Genomic DNA, 21,969 nt, shown 5'->3' on the forward strand with positions numbered 1-21,969 from the left:
AAATGAGACAAATATGTCTCAACTTTTGTTCAACTTTGTGACTCTAATGCTTAAACTTCCATGATTCAGTAGAGCACACAATTCTAAACAATTTTCCATTTTACTTCTGTTATCTAGGTAGGCTCCGGAGCAGCAATGCACTATTCAGAGATAGCTGCTGATTGGTCGCTGTACTTTTATGCATCTTGTCATTGGATTACCTGATGTGTATTTTAACTCAGACAAATATGATAAGTAGTATAATATACTATTTTTAAGTCCAATAAGTAAAAAGTTTTAAAATAGTATATATAACTGGCAACTGCTATTGCTAAGCTACTGACACATTTAATAAATACACAGATCTGAGCATCTGAGCAGTCTGCAATAAGTTTTCACTTCCCTCCCTCACCCTGAGAATGCTGGTTGGCTAGAAAACATCACAGGCTACCATTGACAGGTTGAAAGAAACTGTGAATCTATTCTGTTGCTGCTTCCTGGTTTGATTCCATTGGATAATGCCTGTTCGAGTAATAAAAATAGCATACACGAACCAAAAATGAAAGTTTTGTTTTTGCTTAAGCAACAAAAATAACGAAAATGCAGAGGGGCGTAGCCGGCATCCGACCAAGATGGCGGCACATTAAGTGAGCTCCGGCGTCAAAGTCCAGGAAATCCACATCTTAAGCCAATACTGACTGGACACTGCTGGAAGATCGGAGGGGTTCTCGAACCACACTCTGGGATAATTGAGCAAATAATACTCAGCAATATTTACAGCATGGCCATTATGTGAAGCCCCTGCAGTACTCAAACGACGCCACACGGTCGTACAGGCCTGCAGATCTATTCTGAAGAGATCGACGGTGGGAGTTTTCGATCATTTTCAAGGACCTAAACAGACAACAAGACAGGCAAGGCTATAATGAAGACCTGAGCATATCAGGGCTGTGCATATAACCATGAGATAAGGCCTCAAAAAAATTTTTACAAAGCGTGAGTAGTATGCACATGGCCAAACATAAACGCACACCTCAAATATGTTGAACAACATTTAATAGCACTCTGTAAAATCACTTATAGCCCTATAGTGATACATCTACATACTGGCATGGCAAGTGTCATGTGGAGCTAAATCGAGTCACATATGGACAGAAATCCAAACCTCCACTTGAGACCTGACATCTTATAAAACTACAGAGAGCGGTTGAGACTCCAAGATAGGTGGACCTAAAGCAGACATACTAGGAAATCTAGCGCAATATAGCTTATCACACTCTTCTTCCTTTCTGCCTACCTCAGAGAATCATTATAAGGTACATATTATAAAAAGAGACGACGCCTTTACAAGGGCTTAACTGCTAAACACTATTGCATAACTTTATAACTGCAGCAATTAACAATATTGATGTGGTACTGAACAAACAAAGGCAAACTTTATTACAGCAATTATAATAAACAGATAGTTTATATCTCGCCTTACATAAGCAGCTTAACCACTTTTGAGCCAGAACATTCCACAATGTCATCAAAAAAAGGCGTTCAGAAGGAAAAGCGTCTTTAAGCAATGCCGTCATCAGGCATCTCTGTTAACTCTTTCATTAAAAACACAAGCCAGCAACAAAACTTGACAGCTGCTAAAACACCCTCTAAGACTAGAACACCTCAAACATCATCAGAATCAGAGGAACCAGATACCCTGATTACTATTCCTAAAGATGTTTTATGTTCACTTCCTTTGAAACAGGACTTTACCACTTTAATAACACAAGTTAAACAATGTATTAAAGCAGAGATATCTGATCTCAAAAAAAAATTGCTGAGATAGGCTACAGAGTTAAACAACTGGAAGAAGATGGTGCAGTACATAAAAATGATTTTGCAAAATTACAGCAACATGTTTATACACATGACAAAGAGTTTCAGCAATTAGAGGAAGACCTAGAAAATAGGCATAGAAGAAGCAATATCAGCATTCAAGGAATACCTGAGCTAGTAGAATCTGCAGACCTCAAACCCTATCTCCAGAATCTGTTTGCCTCCTTGAGAGGAACAGCAGCAACTGAAAATGTGGAGCTAGATAGGGCTCATAGAGCACTTTGTCCAAGGCCCACAGAGGGGGTCCCACCTAGAGATGTCATTGTTAAATTGACAAGCTATCAAGTTAAAGAGGAAATTATGAAGGCTGCTAGGCACAACATGAACCTTCAATATGAAGGAGCAACTCTCCAACTGTTTGCTGATATTTCGGCTTGCACCCTATTCCACAGAAAAGAACTGCAGCCCTTGACCAGGCATTTTGGAAGTCTTAACATCCAATACAGATGGAGTTTTACATTCCAGTTAAATAATATCCACAGGGATAGAAGAGCTATTTGCACTTCTCCAAAAGAAATAACTGAGTGCGACAAAAAGTTAGAAATACCATTTCCAGAAGAAACCACTGCCTTGCCCTTCCACAACTGAAGAGGAGATACAGCATGCACCAAAACCTTTGCCCAAAAGACCAGAATGGTCCACCACTCAACGCAAGAGGTCCAAAACTCATTATCAATTGAAACAGGCAGCTGCAGTAGACTGAGGACTCAATGATCTTAAGACATGTGATGTATCATTTTATCTTTTACAAGATTATGTAAATTATATTCTGTAATGGCTTCCATACTTGTGCAGACAGTTAATTGTCCTGGGCAGAGATGGAATCTTGTTAGATTTCTATCCACCTACCGCTCATATATTAATATATTAGATAGGAATTATCTTATTTTATAGTCTTAATTGTTGTATTTGTGTTAATTGTTATGTTTTTATTAACAGTGAAGAATTTAATGTATGTTACAATATATTGTATTGCTATTGATAAGGTAGAAACAGAGCTGTTACTCCCAAAAGGAGTTAGGTTATATATTGTGCTTTTTCACACTCCCCATAGTCAATGGCAAACACCACAATTAAATGCATTTCTCATAAACGTTCTCTGGCCCTAAAAGATATACAGCTAAATAGTGGGTCTCCAGGAAACCGATTTTAAACATAAATCTATTCCAAAATACTTTACATTGTACTTCATACAATCAACACTATCATAGCACAAATCCCTCCAAAAAATTAATGGATCGGGCATATTGCTGTACAGGTCTATCCCCTTTATTTTAAGTAAACAAATTAAAGATAGGGAAGGTAGATTATTAGGTATTAAGGGTCTACTATACGGCAAGCTGGTTACTATAATAAATCTGTATGTACCTAACAAGGCCAAAGCCCAATCCTCCTTTTTCAAGTCCACTCTTCCTATCCTTTCCGGACAATAAATCATTCTAGGAGATTTTAACTTACCCCTTAACCCAAAAATAGATACCTCTAACCCCAATATATGGGTTGCAAAAAGTATGGTTTTGGCCTAAATCACTAGGACTTCATGACCCATGGAGATATAGCTTTCCAGGAAAAAAAAGACTACACCTTTTTTCAACAAATAATACCTCTTACTCAAGAATTGACTACATTTTAGTAGATCACCTAATCCTCTCATTCATGACAAAAAACATCTATAACACACACGTCATGGTTTGACCACTCAATGGTACATTGCACAATTAAATGGCCATCAGCTCCACCCAAACAATTTTTATGGAGACTAGATAAATCTCTGTTAAGATCCCCGCAACTTACAGCAGAATTGAGTAAATCCATAGATGAGTACTTTACTATTAATAATTATTCAGTCTCAACTTATGACATAGTATGGGAGGCACACAAAAGTTATATAAGAGGGGAATTAATTAAAATGAAGGCAGCCAGAAATAATTCAGACCGTGGAGAATACCAACATATTTCCACAGAAGTCTCCAGGCTTGACTATCTACATAAACTTAACGCACTAAATGGAGAGATCTCCAACCAGCTAAATTTCTATAGAGAAAAATGAAACACTTTTCTTCACATTAAAGCACAAAGAACAGAGATGGTTCTCCAGCAAAAATTTTACAGGGAGGCGAATAAGCCTGGTAGACTTTTGGCTAGAGCTCGAAAATCCATTATATACACTCAATTAAAAATCCAAAAGGAGAAGTAGCTGAGGACACATTCTCAATTTCAGAGATTTTTAAACAATATTATCACGTTATACAACCTATTTCCGTCACAAGAGACATCTACACAACTTAACAAATGTAGAGAATACCTAGATCCTATCACTCTACCAAAACTATCTCGAGTCACACAAATTACCCTAGAAACTCTGATTACACATGAAGAAATAAAAGAAGCTATAACATCACTGAAATCAAATAAAGCACCAGGCCCAGATGGCTTTATTGATCTATACTATAAAACCTTTAGTGATTACCTAATACTACAACTTCACAAATTATACCAATATATAGACAAGGGAGGATTTTTTTTCTGACACTATGTTACAAGCCCATATCATGGTATTACCTAAACCCAGGAAACAAGCAGATACATCAGCAAACTACAGACCGATATCATTACTCAATAATTACATGAAACTATATGCAAAGATTCTTGCAACCAGATTGAATAAAATACTCCCCAATCTGGTATCCTCTAACCAGGTGGGTTTTGTGCTGCAGAGAGAGGAAAAGGATAACACAACAAAAATTCTGAATCTACTTTCTTGCTTAAAACGTACTGGCACCCCAGCCCTTCTGTTATCCATGGATGCAGAAAAAGCTTTTGATAGGCTGGACTGGGTTCTTCTTAGAAGCCTCCCTATATAAATTTGGATTCCCACAACTATATATCCAACGTATCCTTTCCCTGTACACCTTCCCATCAGCACAGATTTGAATAAATGGAATATTGTCAGAGCAATTTAAAATTAGAAACGGGACCAGACAGGGATATCCCTTATCACCACTCCTTTTCATTCTATCCCTAGAATCTCTTGCATCAGTGATACATCAGAATCTGAATATCAATGGGATAACAGTAAATAACAACAGGTATAAAATAGAAATATTTGCAGATGATATCCTTCTAACCTTGTCAGACCCCGTTGTCTCTCTCTTTGCGGTTCAGAATGAGCTTAACAGATACAGGGAGGTTTCCAACTTCTCAGTAAACATGACTAAATCTGAGGCACTTCTGATTAATTTCACACAAAAGGAATACTCAAATTTAAAAAAGGCTAGCCCGTTTAGAATACAGAGACACTCCTTATTAGGAATTCATATATCCCCAGACAAAGATAAGTTACTATCGTTAAATTATGGTGCAATGTTATCAGAGTGTATCAGACTCACTTCTTCTTGGAATTCCAAACAATTCTCCTGGACAGGACGCATTAATACAGTCAAAATGATCCTTCTTCCAAAAATTCTATACCTCATGCAGACTCTCCCAATCCCACAGATTACCACATATCTGAATAAAATGCAAAAATTAATCAATAGTTATATATGGAAATGTAGACCTCCTAGAATACCAAAAGCGACTATGTATTCCCCAAAGGATATGGGGGAATGGGTGTCCCCAATTTAATGTTATATAAAAGGGCAATATCTTTTCAAAGAATTCTAGCATTGTGCCATCACTCCACAAAGAGCTATAACATTTGGGTGTTCTTGGAGCATGACCTTTCAAAATATCCACAATTAGGCAGTGTATGCTGGAATCCAGGCCAACTGGAATCCCTAAGACATACAGATATTCCCACCACTATATCAGACTTTTAAGGACTGGCTATACATTATAACACATTTCAAAGTTGTATCCTCAAACATCTCTCCTCTTACACCAGTTATAAGCAATAAGGAATTTCAAGCAGGTAATAATTGGCCTATTGAGGAAAATTCAACCTTAGCTAATACAATTCCAATTGATATGATCTATGATCATAAGAAACTAAAGTCTAAAACAGACTTAGATGCCTTGAGCTCTGTTTTTTTCACATCATGGTTTAGATACCACCAAGCAGATCACTATCTAGTCACTCATAATAGGAGATATGATTTCACAAGATTGCTCACAACTTTTGAAAAATTGTGTATGGCAAATGCACTAGGCACTAAAATGATCTCCCTCAGTTATAAGCTCTTATCACTAGCTTCCACACCAAATCCACATAACTTTGTAAAGGCATGGGAGAGAGAAATAGGAGAGACGCTCCCTATTATTATTATTATCCGTTATTTGTAGAGCACCAACAGATTCTGCAGTGCTTTAAACATAGGAGGAATACAAGTAAACATTTATAGGGATCAGACGGGTAGAGGGCCCTGCCAAGAGTCACACTGTTGTAGTCAGCTCTAAAGAGGGTGATCTACAAACAGCATGGCTCTTAGACTTACATGCTAAGGAGGTTCAAGGGGATAGCAATGGAGGAGAGGAAATGGTATAAAGAAAGGTTAGTGTAGGTTGTATGCATCTCTAAACAGTAGAGTCTTTAGGGGGCGATTTAAGTTTTTAAAACTAGGGGAGAATCTTGTGCAGCGAGGCAGAGAGTTCCACAAGATGGGAGCCAGTCTGGAGAAGTCCTGTAAGCGGGAGTGTGAGGAGGTAACAAGAGAGGAGGAGAGTAGGAGGTCATGAGCAAAATCTGAGATAAAGGGGGGAGCAGTGCAGTTGAGGGCATTGTAGGTCAGAGTGAGAATTTTGTGTTTAATCCTGGAGGCAAGAGAAAGCCAATGAAGGAATTGGCAGAGAGGTGCAGCAGATGAAGAGCCACGTGTAAGGAAGATGAGCCTGGCAGAGGTATTCATTATGGATTGTACCATCTGGAAGAAACATTATCATAGTATAGCTCACTCTGCACATACTACACATATGTTAGAGACTAACACCAAAATCCTGCACCAATGGTATCTCACTCCACAACAAATTAAACATATATTCCCAGGAGCTACAGATAAATGTTGGAGATGTCAGACAGAGAAGGGAAGCATTTTTCACATTTGGTGGTCATGCTTCAAAATACAAACTTACTGGTCACAAATAATAGATAAAATAAATTTAATTTTAGATAGTAGTTTAATGTAATTTAGTGAAATCAAGTGTAAAATTAGAAGAGCACTAGGTCAAATCTTGTTAAACACAGCTAGACATCTAGTTGCTATGTATTGGAAACAAAAAGGTACCCAATCAATTTCAGAATGGGAACCAAAGGTAAACAAAGAGGGACAATTAGATTTTTATCACAACATGAAATTCTACTGGTAATCATATAACCTAGTTAATCAAGAATTATATAGGGGAAACATAGTATATTACACCTACCAGGTAATGGGGAGCACAGTTCTTCACTACGCTGTTATTTAAAGGTTGTATGTTTATGTTAACACTTACTGTGTTTTTAGATTATTGTTTGTGTATTATGTGTTAAATATAATGACTTTATTATAAAAACTCATCATGAAACTCTTAACTATCATGAAACATCTATAAGCATTATGATTCAAAGGACATGGACATTAGATTTCAAATAAGATGGACTTTACTAAAAGAAATTTTATTTCATGATCAAAAGGCAACACTTCTAAAGCAAATGTGAATTTAAGAATGTAACGCCAATAGGATTTAAGCAGCTCTCATTCTATTGGCTAATTCGAATTAGCCAATAGAATGATAGCTTCTTAAATCCTATTGGCTGATTTGAATAGCCAATATGATTTTAGAAGCCCTAATTCCTATTCCAGATTCAAATTTTTCAGCCAATAGGAATGCAAGGGACGCCATCTTGAATCGTGTCCCTTGCATTGAATATTCAGTGTACGGCGGCAATCCTATGAAGAGGATGCTCTGCGCCAGATGACTTCAGGATGGACCCGCTCCGCGCCTCCGGGATCAAGATAGAAGATGCCGCCTGGATGAAGATTGAAGAGGCCGTCTGGATGAACAATTCTCGCCGCTTGGATGAGGACTTCAACGTCGGGATGGAGATTGAAGAGGCCACCTGGATGAAGACTTCTCGCCGCCTGGATGAAGACTTCAACTCCGGGATGAAGATTGTTTAAGCGAGACTTCAAACACTGTAAGTGGATCGTCGGGGGTTAGTGTTAGGCTTTTTTTTAAGTTTTTTTTTGGGTGTTTTTTTAATTTAGTTTAGGGTTTGGGCAGTAAAAGAGCTAAATGCCCTTTTAAGAGCAATGTCCATACAAATGCTCTTTTCAGGGCAATAGGTAGCTTAGGTTTTTTTAGAATTAGATTTTTTATTTTGGGGGGTTGGTTAGATGGTGGGTTTTACTGTTGGGGGGTCTTTGTGGGGTTTTTTTACAGGTAAAAGAGCTGATATCTTTGGGGCAATGCCCCACAAAAAAAGCCCCTTTAAGGGCTATTAGTAGTTTATTGTAGGCTAGGTTTTTTTTTTTGGGTGGTCTTTTTTTTATAGGGCTATTAGATTTGGTGTAATTCTTTTTTATTTTGGATAATTTCTTTTTTTCTTTTTTCTAATTTAGTTGTTTTTTTGTAATTTTAGATTTTAGTGTAAGGCAGGTTAGGTTTTATTTTACAGGTGTTTGTATTTATTTTAACTAGGTAGTTAGTAAATAGTTAATAACTATTTACTAACTAGTCTACCTAGTTAAAATAAATACAAACTTACCTGTCAAATAAAAATAAAACCTAAGCTAGCTACAATATAACTATTAGTTATATTGTAGCTAGCTTAGGTTTTATTTCACAGGTAAGTTTGTATTTAGTTTTAAATAGGAATTATTTAGTTAATAATTGTAACTTTAGTTTAGCTCTAGTTTAATTATGTTAAAGTTAGGGGGTGTTAGGGTTACGTTAGGGTTACGTTAGAGTTAGGTTTAGGGGTTAATATAGTTTAATTTAGATTTTTGCGATGTGGGGGGCTGGTGGTTTAGTGGTTAATAGGTTTATTTAGTGGTAGTGATATGGGAGGCCAGAGGTTTAGGGGTTAATAAATTTATTTATTTTTGGCGGAATAGGGGTTAATTTAGTTGCGGCGATGTCGAGTGCGGTGGAATAGGGGTTAATAACTTTAGTGTATAGTGGTGGCAATATCGGGAGCAGCAGATTAGGGGTTAATAGTTTTTTTAGGTGGCAGTGATATCGGGAACGACAGATTAGGGGTTAATAACATTATGTAGGTGGAAGCGATGTCGGGGTGGCAGATTAGGGGTGTTTAGATGTGGGGTTTATGTTAGGGTGTTAGGTTTACACATTCGTTTTCTTTCCCCATAGACATCAATGGGGCTACGTTACGGGGCTTTTCATTCCGGGATCGCAGGTGTTAGGTTTTTTCTGACACCTTCTACCCATTGATGTCTATGGGAGAAGAGTGCATGAGCACGTCAAACACAGCACTTGTTTTGTATGCGGTATGGAGCTCAACGCAGCCATATCGCACGCACAAGCTGAGGTTTTTTAAAACTTGTAATGATAGCGCTATAGGGGGTTAAATAATGCAACTTTTTTTGCGTTCTTTACTTTCCCTATAGCGCTCAAAACTTGTAATCTAGGTGTTTGATTCTTCTGAAAACTAATGCACATGTCTATAATAAGTACATTGAAAAGTATTTTAGATTAGTATGCCCTGTCTGAATTATAAAGAAACTAATTGTAGGTTTTTTGTCCCATTAATAAATTCTAATTTATAAGTAATATAATTGTTAATAAATTAATTAGTACTGATTGTTGTTTATGTCTTTTATTACAAATTAACACTATGCCAAGTAGAACTGGCCTAAATCCTATAGAGCAGATACATGTAATCAACCCCCACTGCTTACAACCATATAAAACTAGAAACTATGTTAACTCCCTCACTACGGAGGCAATGATCACCTATACTCCCCCACATATGCATTCCCTAAGACCAAAAAAAGTGGTCACAGCATTCAGTCCTTCACTAGTGGCTACCCTTAAATCACTCTGCATCTTCAAAGGGACTAACAGAGGCTGTCATGGAGGAAAATCAAAACTTAAAGTTCTATATCCTTACACTATCATAGCTGCCCTTATATAACCACACACCCAATCAAAGTGATTCAACCTAGAAACAACAAAAACCCCACTATTAAATCAAGGAAACCTCTTGATATGATCCCCTTTAGAAGACTTGCTATCTCCAAAATACAGAGCAAAAACTCAGAATCCCAAGACTGTCCTATCAGATCAATCCTGTTCAATGCCAGATCAATAAGGAGCTAAACAGCTATTATCTCCGACCTTATTGAAACATGCAACTTAGCATGCCTCACTGAATCATGGCTAGATGAAAATGTGAGGCCTTTTCTAGAGGCAGCTATCTCAGGCAATTACACCATGTTCCACCGCCCAAGACAAGATCGCAAAGGAGGCAGAGTTATGATCTGTGCGAAATCTTTTTTTAATCCCAGACCAATATCAGTCCACAAAAAACAATCTTTTGAATGGGTAACTGCCAGTCTCTCAATAGATAGAGGATTCTGAATACTGTTAATATACAGACCCCCAGGAGATGGGAACAAATTTCTTCATGAACTCCCAGACCTGTTGGCTGGCTTAATCCTTGAACACCCCAGATGACTTATATTGGGAGACTTCAACACTTGGATTGATGACTTCCTATCCCTGCTTGGGAAGGATCTCCTCAGCTTGATGAGTTCACTCAGCTTCACACAAATCGTCACAACTTCCACCCACAGAAAAGGTCATACACTTGATCTAGTGTTCCAGTCTGGACTAGAAATGTCACCAGTAACTGTAAATCCAGTTACTTGGTCAGACCACCACTCCATTATATCCAAATCAACCAGACACCAGCATCAGAACCTGATCAAACACCGCTCATTAAAAGGGATGACGCCATTGGATGTAGCATCACATATGGATCTAAGTGAACTAATGGGCACCTGCGAAGACCCTAGCTCCCTAGTCCTACGCTACAACAAAACCATAAGAGACACCCTAGAAAGCATTGCACCAACACGCATATGAACTGTAAAACCTACAACAATGCACCGTGGTTTGAGAACACCATCAGACAGATGAAGAGATCAGGCCGTAAACTCAAGAGAAAATGGCACAAGACACATGACCCAGAGGATAAAGCCGCTCTTACCAAACATCTAAAAAAAAATCTATTTAAGATAACACAGAAAAAATCTTCATTCTTATCATGCGAAATTGCACTCTCCCACAATAGACCCAGACAACTGTTTCACACAGTAGAAAGGCTATGCAAACCAGCATGCTTGCTCAGCCCCACCAACTTTTCTCAGGATAAATGTGAAGCATTTGCGACTTTCTTCAGAGACAAGATTTCCTCAATCCGAGCCGCTATCACAGCAGGCCAAACAGTTACACACCAGAACCTCTACAATGGAATGCCAGATTGCTCAAGTTTATAGTCCACTTTTACAAATGTGGATATAAAAGAATTCAAAAGCACCCTACAAAAGTTACACCCTACTACGTGTGACTTAGACCCTGCTCCAACTCAACTCATATCTGGATGTAGCCCTCACAAAAATAGTGCAGTGTTTACTAAAAACTGGAGACTTCCCAGATCCTCTAAAAGAAGCTGTGGTAAAACCACTCCTAAAGAAACCTTTATTAGACTCAGACTGCATGACGAATTACAGACCGATATCCAACCGTTCTTTTCTGGGGAAAATAATAGAAAAAATAGTGGCAACTCAACTGGAAGCCCATCTGTCACACTTGAACATATTCGATCCTTACCAGTCAGGCTTCAGATGCCACCACAGCACTGAAACAGTGCTAGTCCGAGTGCTAAATGACCTCCTTAGGGCAAGAGACAAAGGTGATTGCTCAATCCTAATCCTCTTGGACCTCTCAGTTGCATTTGACAGCATTGACCATAGGATTCTAATAGAGCGCTTACAGCACACCTGTGACCTAGGAGGCACAGTCCTTAACTGGTTTAAATCTTTCCTCGCTGGTAGATCACAGAGAGTAACATCAGGATCAAGCTCATCAGCACCTACAGAACTGACCTGCAGATTTCCACAAGTATCCATCCTGTCTCCCATGCTATTCGCAATTTACTTGCTACCACTGAGGGACATCATTATGCTACATGACCTAAGATATCATTGTTACGCTGATGACACACAACTCTACTTCTCCTTTGCTCCAAATACCACAGACCCAGCACACTGCATGAACAGTTGCTTAACAGACCTCATAGAATAGATGAATGCTATCTGGCTCAAAGTGAACCCAGACAAAACAGAGTTACTCTTGGTAAGAGGACCCCGGGCATCAAAAATATCCCACAATCACCCAACTGGCCTGGAGCTAGGAGGCTCTGAACTCATTAGTTCAGCAAAGATATGAAACCTCTGAGTGCTGATTGGCACAGAACTATCAATTAAAAAGCAAATCTCCTCCGTAATAAAATCTGCCTTTTTTCATCTGAAAAACATAGCCAGGATACAACACTTAATTCCACCGGTTGATATGCCAACATAAATCCATGAATTTATATCCTCTAGACTAGATTACTGCAATGCACTTTACTTGGGCCTTTCCAAAAAAAGAACTCCATCGCCTTCAGACGATACAAAATGTAGCAGCCAAGCAAAGTCACTCCTACCACATAACACCTGTTCTCCACTCCCTTCACTGGCTCCCAATTAAATAGCGAACATATTTTAAAATTGGCTTACTGACCTTCAAAGCGTTAAACAATCTAGGCCCACAGTACCTGAAAGAGCTCCTAACACCTTACATCCCTTCCCGCTAACTTCAGTCAGCCAGCACATCCCTCCTGTCAGTGCCAAGAAATAAGACAAACTAAGGCTCCAGGGCATTCAGCCACGCTGCCCCTACCTTCTGGAACTCTTCACCGTGCACAATCAGAGAAGCACCGTCCTTACAGACTTTTTTAAAAAAGCTAAAGATCCATCTCTTCCATCAGGCATTCAGTCCACTTATCTAAACTTCAGAAACTCTTAACTTTTATATCTTATGTTTGTATATTTGTAAAGTGCTTTGAGTCTCATAGGGAGAAAAGCTCTATAAAAATCGTAAATTATTATTCTTATAACTATATTGTTCAAATAACATATAACCATATGGAATAGTATAATTGTATTTCTTTAAATTAACCATATTCTTTTAGATCAATCACTCAAATCTCTCTGAAGGGCAGTATTATTGATCTTCTGATACAATTTGTAGAAGTTATAGGTTAGTTTAACTGGGATGTTGATGGGTCTATAATGAGTTGTTTATCTATGTTCAAAGAACAAATATAACTGGACAGTCTCACTGAGGCCTGAATATTCAAAGCATCGAAAGACTGATGAGAAATTGCCTTTCTGAGCTCATCAGCCTTGCAGACTGTTGGTCTGTCGATATATGTAAAAAAGGGGGACGGACCACAAAGTGCCAACAAGTTGCAATGCGTCTCCCATAGGAAATAATAGGGAATATGGCTTCTGCAAAGCCCACTGACATTGCCACTGGTTGGCACTTTCACTGGGTGGAGAACCATATATGAAGTGTTCCTACACAGCACAGACAGTGCGCTCACGGAAACCAAAGACTGTTTCTATGTAGGAACACAATAATGCCTGTGTGACCTTACTGTAACTACACCTGCACTATCTGCCTCACACTGTAAAGTCTCGCCATTGAAAAGGTGGTGAGACAAACATGGCTGACACCCTACTAGTAACTTGTACTTCAGAGATTGGAATATATTGCACGCACCCAATCAAATTGTGGGTTACTCCTCTGGAACGCCAGACTAACTCCCACAGAACACCTACACCTATGTCATATTTTTAACTATACTCCTCCGGAACCCCCAGCTAAATCCCTAATACTGCCTATACCTACATCTTCCCTACACTCCCCCTGGAATGCCCAGCTAACTCCCACGGAAGGCCTTAAATATATGCCTGCTTTTAATCTATTTTTATTCCTTTGAGGGTGCTGAAAAAAGCTAAGTGGTTCAAAGAGAGGTGATTGATAAAGCAAGAAGAAGGACCACATGCTAAAAGATGACAACAAAGAACTTTAGTGTACCATTATAACTTTTGTTTTACAGGAACAATTCACACATTATTAATACAAATTGTACTACACGCATACCCATCTAGTGTACCCACACTCAAGCACTCATACACAAACTTTATTTATTTTTTTCCCAATTTTAAGACCATTGTATAAATGTTGCTGATGGGGTTTAGCATTGGATTTTTTGTTTCTATGTATAATTTTGAGTGATTTTTTTTAATGAATTGTTTAAAGTTAGACTAGGAGTTGACAGTCCTAGGAAAGTACAGAATAGCTCTTATCGCAGAGGGAATGATATTCCGAAGGGTTGGTGTGATCATTTTTTCTGTAAGGTTCTCCCTCCAACTGTGTTCTTATGTACTAGTGGGTATAACTAGAAAACGGGCAACATAGGAGAAGAAAAATTGAGGGAATATGGTGACCATAGCTTACAGATTATATCCCTGGAAAATTCACATAGCTGGTTTTAAAATCTTTCCCCAAGATACACCTTTGTCTCTTAGCTATGTGTTTAATTAAAGACACTCCCATTAGCATTTGACTGGCATGTGATAGCCGAGACCCTTTTGAATTAAGAATACAATTGGGGAACAATCTCTCACTCCTTTCCCCCTCTCTCGCTGAAGATGGCTAATATTGGACACATTGCAGAATTTGGCAAAGTATATTCCTTGGATACAATTCTGTGATTATTTTAGCAGTGTTGCACAAATTGAGGTTGTTGCCCTGTACTATTATTTGGACTGTTTTGCTGTAAAATGTATTTGTATATATACCTGTAAATATTAATCTTATTATAACATATATATAGTGGTTCCTAATAAATTCTTTGAAAATAATGGAGACCCTTTTATAGTATTTATTTCACTTAACTTAGTTGTAATGGTTTAGTTGAGTTTGTTTTACCATAGAATTATATTTAGTTTAAATTTAAAATCTATATAATTCAAACACCACACTTCGTTGTGTCTGCAATCTACCTGACTAATAAAGTATACAAAAAAACCGCAATCTTTTATAACAATAGGAGCTTTTTTGCTACACATATATATAATTTAAAAGGTAGTTATTTTTGCTTGTTCATTTTATTATTTTAAACACAAATATATAATTTAAATTATATATTTATGTACAAAATAATAAAATGAAAAATAAAAAATAAATAAAATTTAAATTATATACAATACTTAAAATAATGTTATTTTTTATATAATGTATATATAATTTAAAATATAGTTATATTTACATGTTCGTTTTATTAACCTTTTAAACTCTGAACTGCCACAACCCCCATCGCAATAAGCACCCAAACCAATTAACCCTTAATCCACTTCAACCCCCAACACAAACTAGCCCCACACTACTAAACTACCTAACTCCCCCTGATACCTTTAAGCTAACACCTGAGTTACAATCCCCCCCAAAAAAAACAATAAAAATTACAGAAAATTAAAAAAAATTAAAAAAACACCCCAAAATAAAAAAAGCCTATACTAACACTAAAAGTTACTATAGCAAAAAGCCCTTAGAAGTTTTTTTGTAGAGCATTTTTCTAAAACAAAATACTACCCATTCTACAACAAAAGTAACCCCCCCCCCATAAAACCCCTATCTAAAAAACAATTCTAAAATTTTCTCTGAAAAAGAGCATTTGGTAGGGCATTGCCCTAAAGTATTTTCAGCTCTTTTGCCCAAGAAATATATCTAAATATACAACCATAACCTAAAAAAAATATCAAAAAAAGTTGCCCTGGGAAGGTAATTTTGTTGGGCATTGCCCTGATAAGAGCATTTGGTAGGGTCTTGCCCTAAAGTATAATAGCTCCTTTGCCCAATGAAAATATCTAAAAAAAAAAGCTATCCTAGATTGCCATAAGGGTATTGCGTAGGGCATTGCCAGGGTCATAGTACAAATACAAACATAAAGAGACGCAGTCTGCTAGGAACAGACAACAGTTCAGTGGTTTGGTAAAATGGCCTAGTTACAGTTCAGTGGTTTGGTAAATGGCCTAGTTACAGTTCAGTGGTTTGGTAAATGGCCTAGTTACAGTTCAGTGGTTTGGTAAATGGCCTAGTTACAGTTCAGTGGTTTGTTAAATGGCCTAGTTACCACCTGGGAGTAGCTTCTTTTTATTTTGAAAAGTCTCCCTAAGGGTGATGGGGAAACCGGATGTGGACTCCTTGCCTAATGTGTTTAGAGTGTTATGGCTGCATCTCACTGACAAGGGCAAAGGAGGCAAAAACGATCATTGAGCCGCAATTGGGTTTTTGCAAGGTTCAAAAACGAAAAAAGACTGCTGTCGGGAGACATTGCGCTTATCAACGAGTTTACAATGGGGTGTTTTCCATCATTATCGCTTACTGGGCTCTGGCTGTTGAAAAAGAATTACGCAATCCACATACAATAATAGAAGGCACAAATTTACACAAGGTTTCTGTTGAAAGCGCAAACAGTTAAAACTCTGCCGTAAACTGTCAATAAGGTGTCAAACATTACGGCATTCTCAACTAGGTGTAAAAGAGGAAATATAATTTGAGATATAAACATTTTCAAACAATACAAGTGTTCCGCATTATAAATGTATTGTTATTTGTAATATGTATTGCTAGCCCCAGTATTGGACTAGTTGGAGTTATGTTCCTATTTAAATATCAATATGTATTTACATCTAAAAATATAATCAAGCACATATCGCCTTAATTCCAACTAGGCCTATGTCTAGGCTTGCACTAAATATTACATATATCAATAAATGTAAAAATGTAATTAAAAAAAATATATATGTTTTTTCATTAAAGGGGCAGTCATCTCCAAAAATGTTATTGTTTAAAAAGATAGATAATCCCTTACCCATTACCCAGTTTTGCACAGCCAACATGGTTATATTAATATACTTTTTACCTCTGTGATTACTTTGTATCTAAGCCTCTTTTGAATGCCCCTGGTCACATGGCTATTTATTTATTATCTATTGACTTGCAATTTAGCCAAATAGTGTAGTTCATGTGGACCATATGCTATCTATATGGTCCACATGGTCCACATGAACTAGCAGTGTCTTGTTGCAAAAAGCAAATTAAAAAGCATGTGATAAGAGGCTGTCTATAGTGGCTTACAAACAGGCAGAAATGTTATAAAGTATATTAATATAACAATGTTGGTTGTGCAAAGCTGGGGAATGGGTAGTAAAGACGTTATCTATCTTTTTAAACAATAACAATTTTGGTGTTGACTGTCCCTTTAAAGGGACACTGAACCCACATTTTTTCTTTTGTGATTCAGATAGAACATTCAATTTTAAGCAACTTTCTAATTTACTCCTATTATCACATTTTCTTCATTCTCTTGGTATCTTTATTTGAAAAGCAAGAATGTAAGTTTAGATGCCGGACCATTTTTGGTGAACAACCTGGGTTGTTCTCGCTGATTGGTGGATAAATTCACCCACCAATAAACAAGTGCTGTCCTGGGTTCTGGACCAAACATTTGCTGGCTCCTTAGCTTAGATGTCTTCTTTTTCAAATAAAGATAGCAAGAGAATGAAGAAAAATTGATAATAGGAGTAAATTAGAAAGTTGCTTAAATTTACATGCTCTATCCGAATCACAAAAGAAAAAATTTGGGTTCAGTGTCCCTTTAAATGAAAACTAAAATAATTTCATTTTATTTTTAATGAATTCAGTGTTTGTTTTTTCTTTGTTTGTTTTTTTAGCTTTAGGACTTTTAGTTTTATTGGGTTTTTTTTTTAATCTCTTTCAGATATCTATGCTTGTAAAAAATAAATATTTTCTAAGCTGATTAAATATATTTAAATATATATATATATATATATATATATAAAAACAACAACAATATGTATATATATATATATATATATATATATATATATATATTTTGTAATATGCAGAGGGGAACCAGCACACACTTTCAACAATTCATCGTCCGGGGTGCTCTTCAAAAAACATACATAGAAGACAGGCAATGGGAAGGCACTCACCGTAATAAATATATCTCTTTATTTACTTGTTAACGTTTTCGGGGTTACCCCCGTCCTCAGACCAACCAGTTGGTCTGAGGACGGGGGTAAACGTTAACAAGTAAATAAAGCGATATATTTATTACGATGAGTGCCTTCCCATTGTCTGTCTTCTATATATATACAGTATATATATATATATATATATATATATATATATATAGTATTATTTTTTCTTCCAACATCCAGATGAGATAATTTATCACAAAGATAATTATTTTTTCCAGATTTTAAGAGGAAATATGGCATTGAACCTTAAATTTATATGAAACCTAAGCTTACAAAATCATTCTTAGAAAATACCTGTTTTGAAAGTTTACTTCCTGGTGAACTAGTTTTGTGAATTTAAAATACCCATAAAATGTGATATTTGAGATTTGTCTATAGTAATGAGTTTTTTTGAATAATAAAGACTGTCAAAGAATAAAGTGACCCTTTTGAGATGTTCATTATAGAAGTGTAAGCAATAGGGATGATTTGATATTGAATTTAAGGTGTAGGTGGGAATGTATAATAGAAGAAAAATAAGTAGAATCTGAGAAAATATGCATTATCAAAAGAAAAGGCAAATTTGTAATGTAAAACTTTGCTATAGAAATTGAGTTTGACCTGTTGTTGTATATACCATATCTTCCTATAAAAGGTCGGAGTTAAACATGTAGGGGATTGTAGACTCTCACAGCAGCTAGAAGTAAGTATATCTTATTGAATATATGGTAAAAAAAATATATAATGTTTTATATTAGAGAGCTAAATGGTTATTACACATATTGGCCAATCTGAAATATACATGCAATTTTATCATAATGGAATTTAACAGTAGATTAAACTGACTCTATGTTGTTCAAATATTGTCAGCATATTTTTTTAAATTCAAAGATATTTGACATTTTCTCTGAAGATTTTTCAAGTGACATTAAGGTTTTTGTTTTAATGTATGCATTAAAAATAATGTTTGCATTTCAGAAGATCTGAATACAAATAAAAAATATTTTTAAAGTATTCAAAACTATATATTTTTTAAGGGAGCACCCCATGAAATGCTTCAAGAATGTAGTTTAACTTATTTAGTATTTTGTGACCAATCAGGCATTTTTGTGACCAATCAGGCACAGAAATAAACAAAGTCCTGCACATATCAACCAATCACTATGCAGCATGTAGGCGTGTCAAGTTTTTGCATTCAATGGAATGCACTCCAAGCTTTCTGGTGGGAGTGGAAACACTACAATATTCAGTTTTAAATTGCAGGAAAAGCAGGCAGAATTAAAGGGACAGTCTACTCCAGAATTTTTATTGTTTAAAAAGATAGATAATCCATCCCAGTTTTGCATAACCAACACTGTTATATTAATATACTTTTTACCTCTGTGATTACCTTGTATCTAAGCCCCTGCAGACTGCCCCCTTATTTCAGTCCTTTGACAAACATACATTTTAGCCAATAGTTACTGACTCTTAAATAACTCCACAGGGGTGAGCACAATGTTATCTATATGGCACACATAAACTAGCTCTGTCTAACTGTGAAAAACTGTCAAAATGCATATGCAGATAGGCAACGATTTTTAACAGTTAGAAATCAGTTTGAGTCTACCTAGGTTTAGCTTGCAGCAAAGAATACCAAAAGAACTAAGCAATTTTATGATAAAAGTAGATTGGAAAGTTGTTTAAAATTGCATGCCCTATCTGAATCATGAAATTTTAATTTTGACTAGACTGTCCCTTTAATCAACTGCATTATACATGTTTTTTTTAATTATGCATAGTTAAAAAATGTATTGCTCTAATAATAGTTTACACCTAATATTTAAAGGGACAGTAAACATTTTAGGAAAGTAACAATTTTTTTTTTGTGTGTGTGTAGTTTTAAAACAATGCTATATATTTGTATTATTTTTTTGTCCCCTTTCCTGTAATTAATCTCAGAAAATGTTGATGCTTTCATTTACCACTAGAATTGGAAGCTCAGACACCAAGGGGTAGATTTATTAATGATAAAGCCGACATGATTCGCTGTAGCAAATTATGTCTGCTCAACCTCGCTAAATGCCGGCAGCTTATGCGGTCGGCATTTAACATTGCACAAGCATTTCTTGTGAAATGCTTGTTCAATGCCGCCCCCTGCACACTCGTGTCCAATCGGACGCTAGCAGGGGATGTCAATCATCCCGATCGTGTCGGATAGGGATGATTTCAGTCTGCCACCTAAAAGTTGGTGGAGAAGTTAAGGCCTTAAAACCGATACTTCTTAACTTCCATTTCAGGTGAGCCGCTGTTTAATAAATCTACTTCATCGCCTCACAAACCTAGCACATCTTTATTCTGCAAAACCATTGTTTGCTCACTAGTAGAAGAGGTAAGATAAGGAAAACCTAGGTTTCAACATGTCAGTGCCCATTACTTTATTTACACATATTTTATGCAGTGGTGGATGCAGCATTGGAGCGTGTGCCATCTAGTCCTCTGTTTGCTAACCTCTATCTCACCTGAGGTCATGAGGTGGTGAAAAATCTACTCTGACTAATCCATCTGAGGTGATTGATAACCCCAATGCTTATTTAATTAATCTTGCGAAATCACAAGACAGGTATAGTGTCTCTGGCTGCAAACATGGGCGCGAGGCCCTTATTATTTCATTTTAACTCATACAATGAACACAAATATATTTATATACTATTCTCAGGCTAATCTTTGCTTAAAGGGACATGAAACTCTTTTTTTCTAATTTTATTATTTAGAAATACAATTACATTTTAAACAACTTTCTAAATTACTTCCATTATCTAATTTGCGTCATTCTTTTGATATCCTATGCTGAAAAGCATATCTAGATAGGCTCAGTAGCTGTTGATTGGTGGCTGCACATAGATGCATTGTGTGATTGGCTCACCCATGTGCATTGCTATTTCTTCTACAACGGATATCTAAAGAATAAAGCAAATTAGATAATAGAAGTAAATTGAAATGTTGTTCAAAATTGTATTCTTTATCTGAATCATGAAAAAAAATGTTTGGGTTTAATGTCCCTTTAACATGCATAATTAGCACTACAGAATTTTTTTGCGCTATATAAATAAATGATAATAAAATAATAATAATTATGTCTAGAGGTTTTTGATGTTTAATCTCACTTTAATAATCTTTTTACCTGATATTTACTATAGGCATAATCTTAAAGGGACATGAAAGCCAAATGTAAACTTTAATGATTCGGATAGATAATGCAATTCTAAAAAAAAAAAAAATATCTAATTTTCTGCACTATCTTTGTATGCTTTTTAGAAATTAAAGAAAGTATTTAAATCAATCATTCTAGGACAAACTGGAAAAACTACTAAGCCCCAGAGCAGCCATATTTATTTTTGTTTAATTTTGCTCACAATTTAGCAAATTGTGCGCATGTTTTGTACCACCCCTTTAATAACCATTACAGGAGGTCAAATATATTATTCACTTCTGTGGAGGGATTCTTTGTGACGTGGATACCAGAGATATTTGTCATACAAAGAAATTGCGCTTTTGCATGCGTGATGTTTGTGCTCCAATCGTAATACCAGCGCACACAAATGTGCGCTGTTATTTGAAGTCCAGCCATTGTGAACACAAACTCGCGATCACATTGCATGGAAGCTTTGCACTCAATAGAGCGCGCTTCCATAGGTTCCGATGGGAGCCTCATTCTCATGTCGTCAGACACAGCAGAGAATCGAGCGCAGTGAAGCGGGTAAGTCGTGCAGCAATGTGCAGCAGATTTAAACATATATGTATATGAATATACATTGCTAAATTGTACCCACAAATACAAATATAAAATAGAATTACAAAAAAAGGTTACTCTGTTGCGTCATAAAAACTCTTTTATACCTTCTTTGTAAGTTTCATGTGGGAGCAAAATTTTGATTACAATACTGCATAAGTCTGAAGAAGGCAAAAGATTTTATAATGGCAATGCTACTTCTCTGGAAGTTAATTTCTACGTTGCTTGGTATCA

General features: G+C 36.4%; 1 protein-coding gene across 1 annotated transcript in view; it reads left to right on the top strand.

Annotated features, from left to right (window-relative positions):
* Nucleotides 1-21,969, top strand: part of LOC128641725 (uncharacterized) — a 392,787-nt gene that overhangs the window by 295,640 nt on the left and 75,178 nt on the right. Inside the window, exons 36-37 of the mRNA XM_053694250.1 lie at nt 1,808-2,393; nt 12,059-12,156. Of these exons, the coding sequence (XP_053550225.1) occupies nt 1,808-2,393; nt 12,059-12,156 (684 nt within the window). The remainder of the gene's footprint in view (nt 1-1,807; nt 2,394-12,058; nt 12,157-21,969) is intronic.

The sequence above is a fragment of the Bombina bombina genome, chromosome 11, assembly GCF_027579735.1.
Source record: "Bombina bombina isolate aBomBom1 chromosome 11, aBomBom1.pri, whole genome shotgun sequence".
In the NCBI taxonomy this organism is placed as follows: Eukaryota; Metazoa; Chordata; class Amphibia; order Anura; family Bombinatoridae; genus Bombina; species Bombina bombina.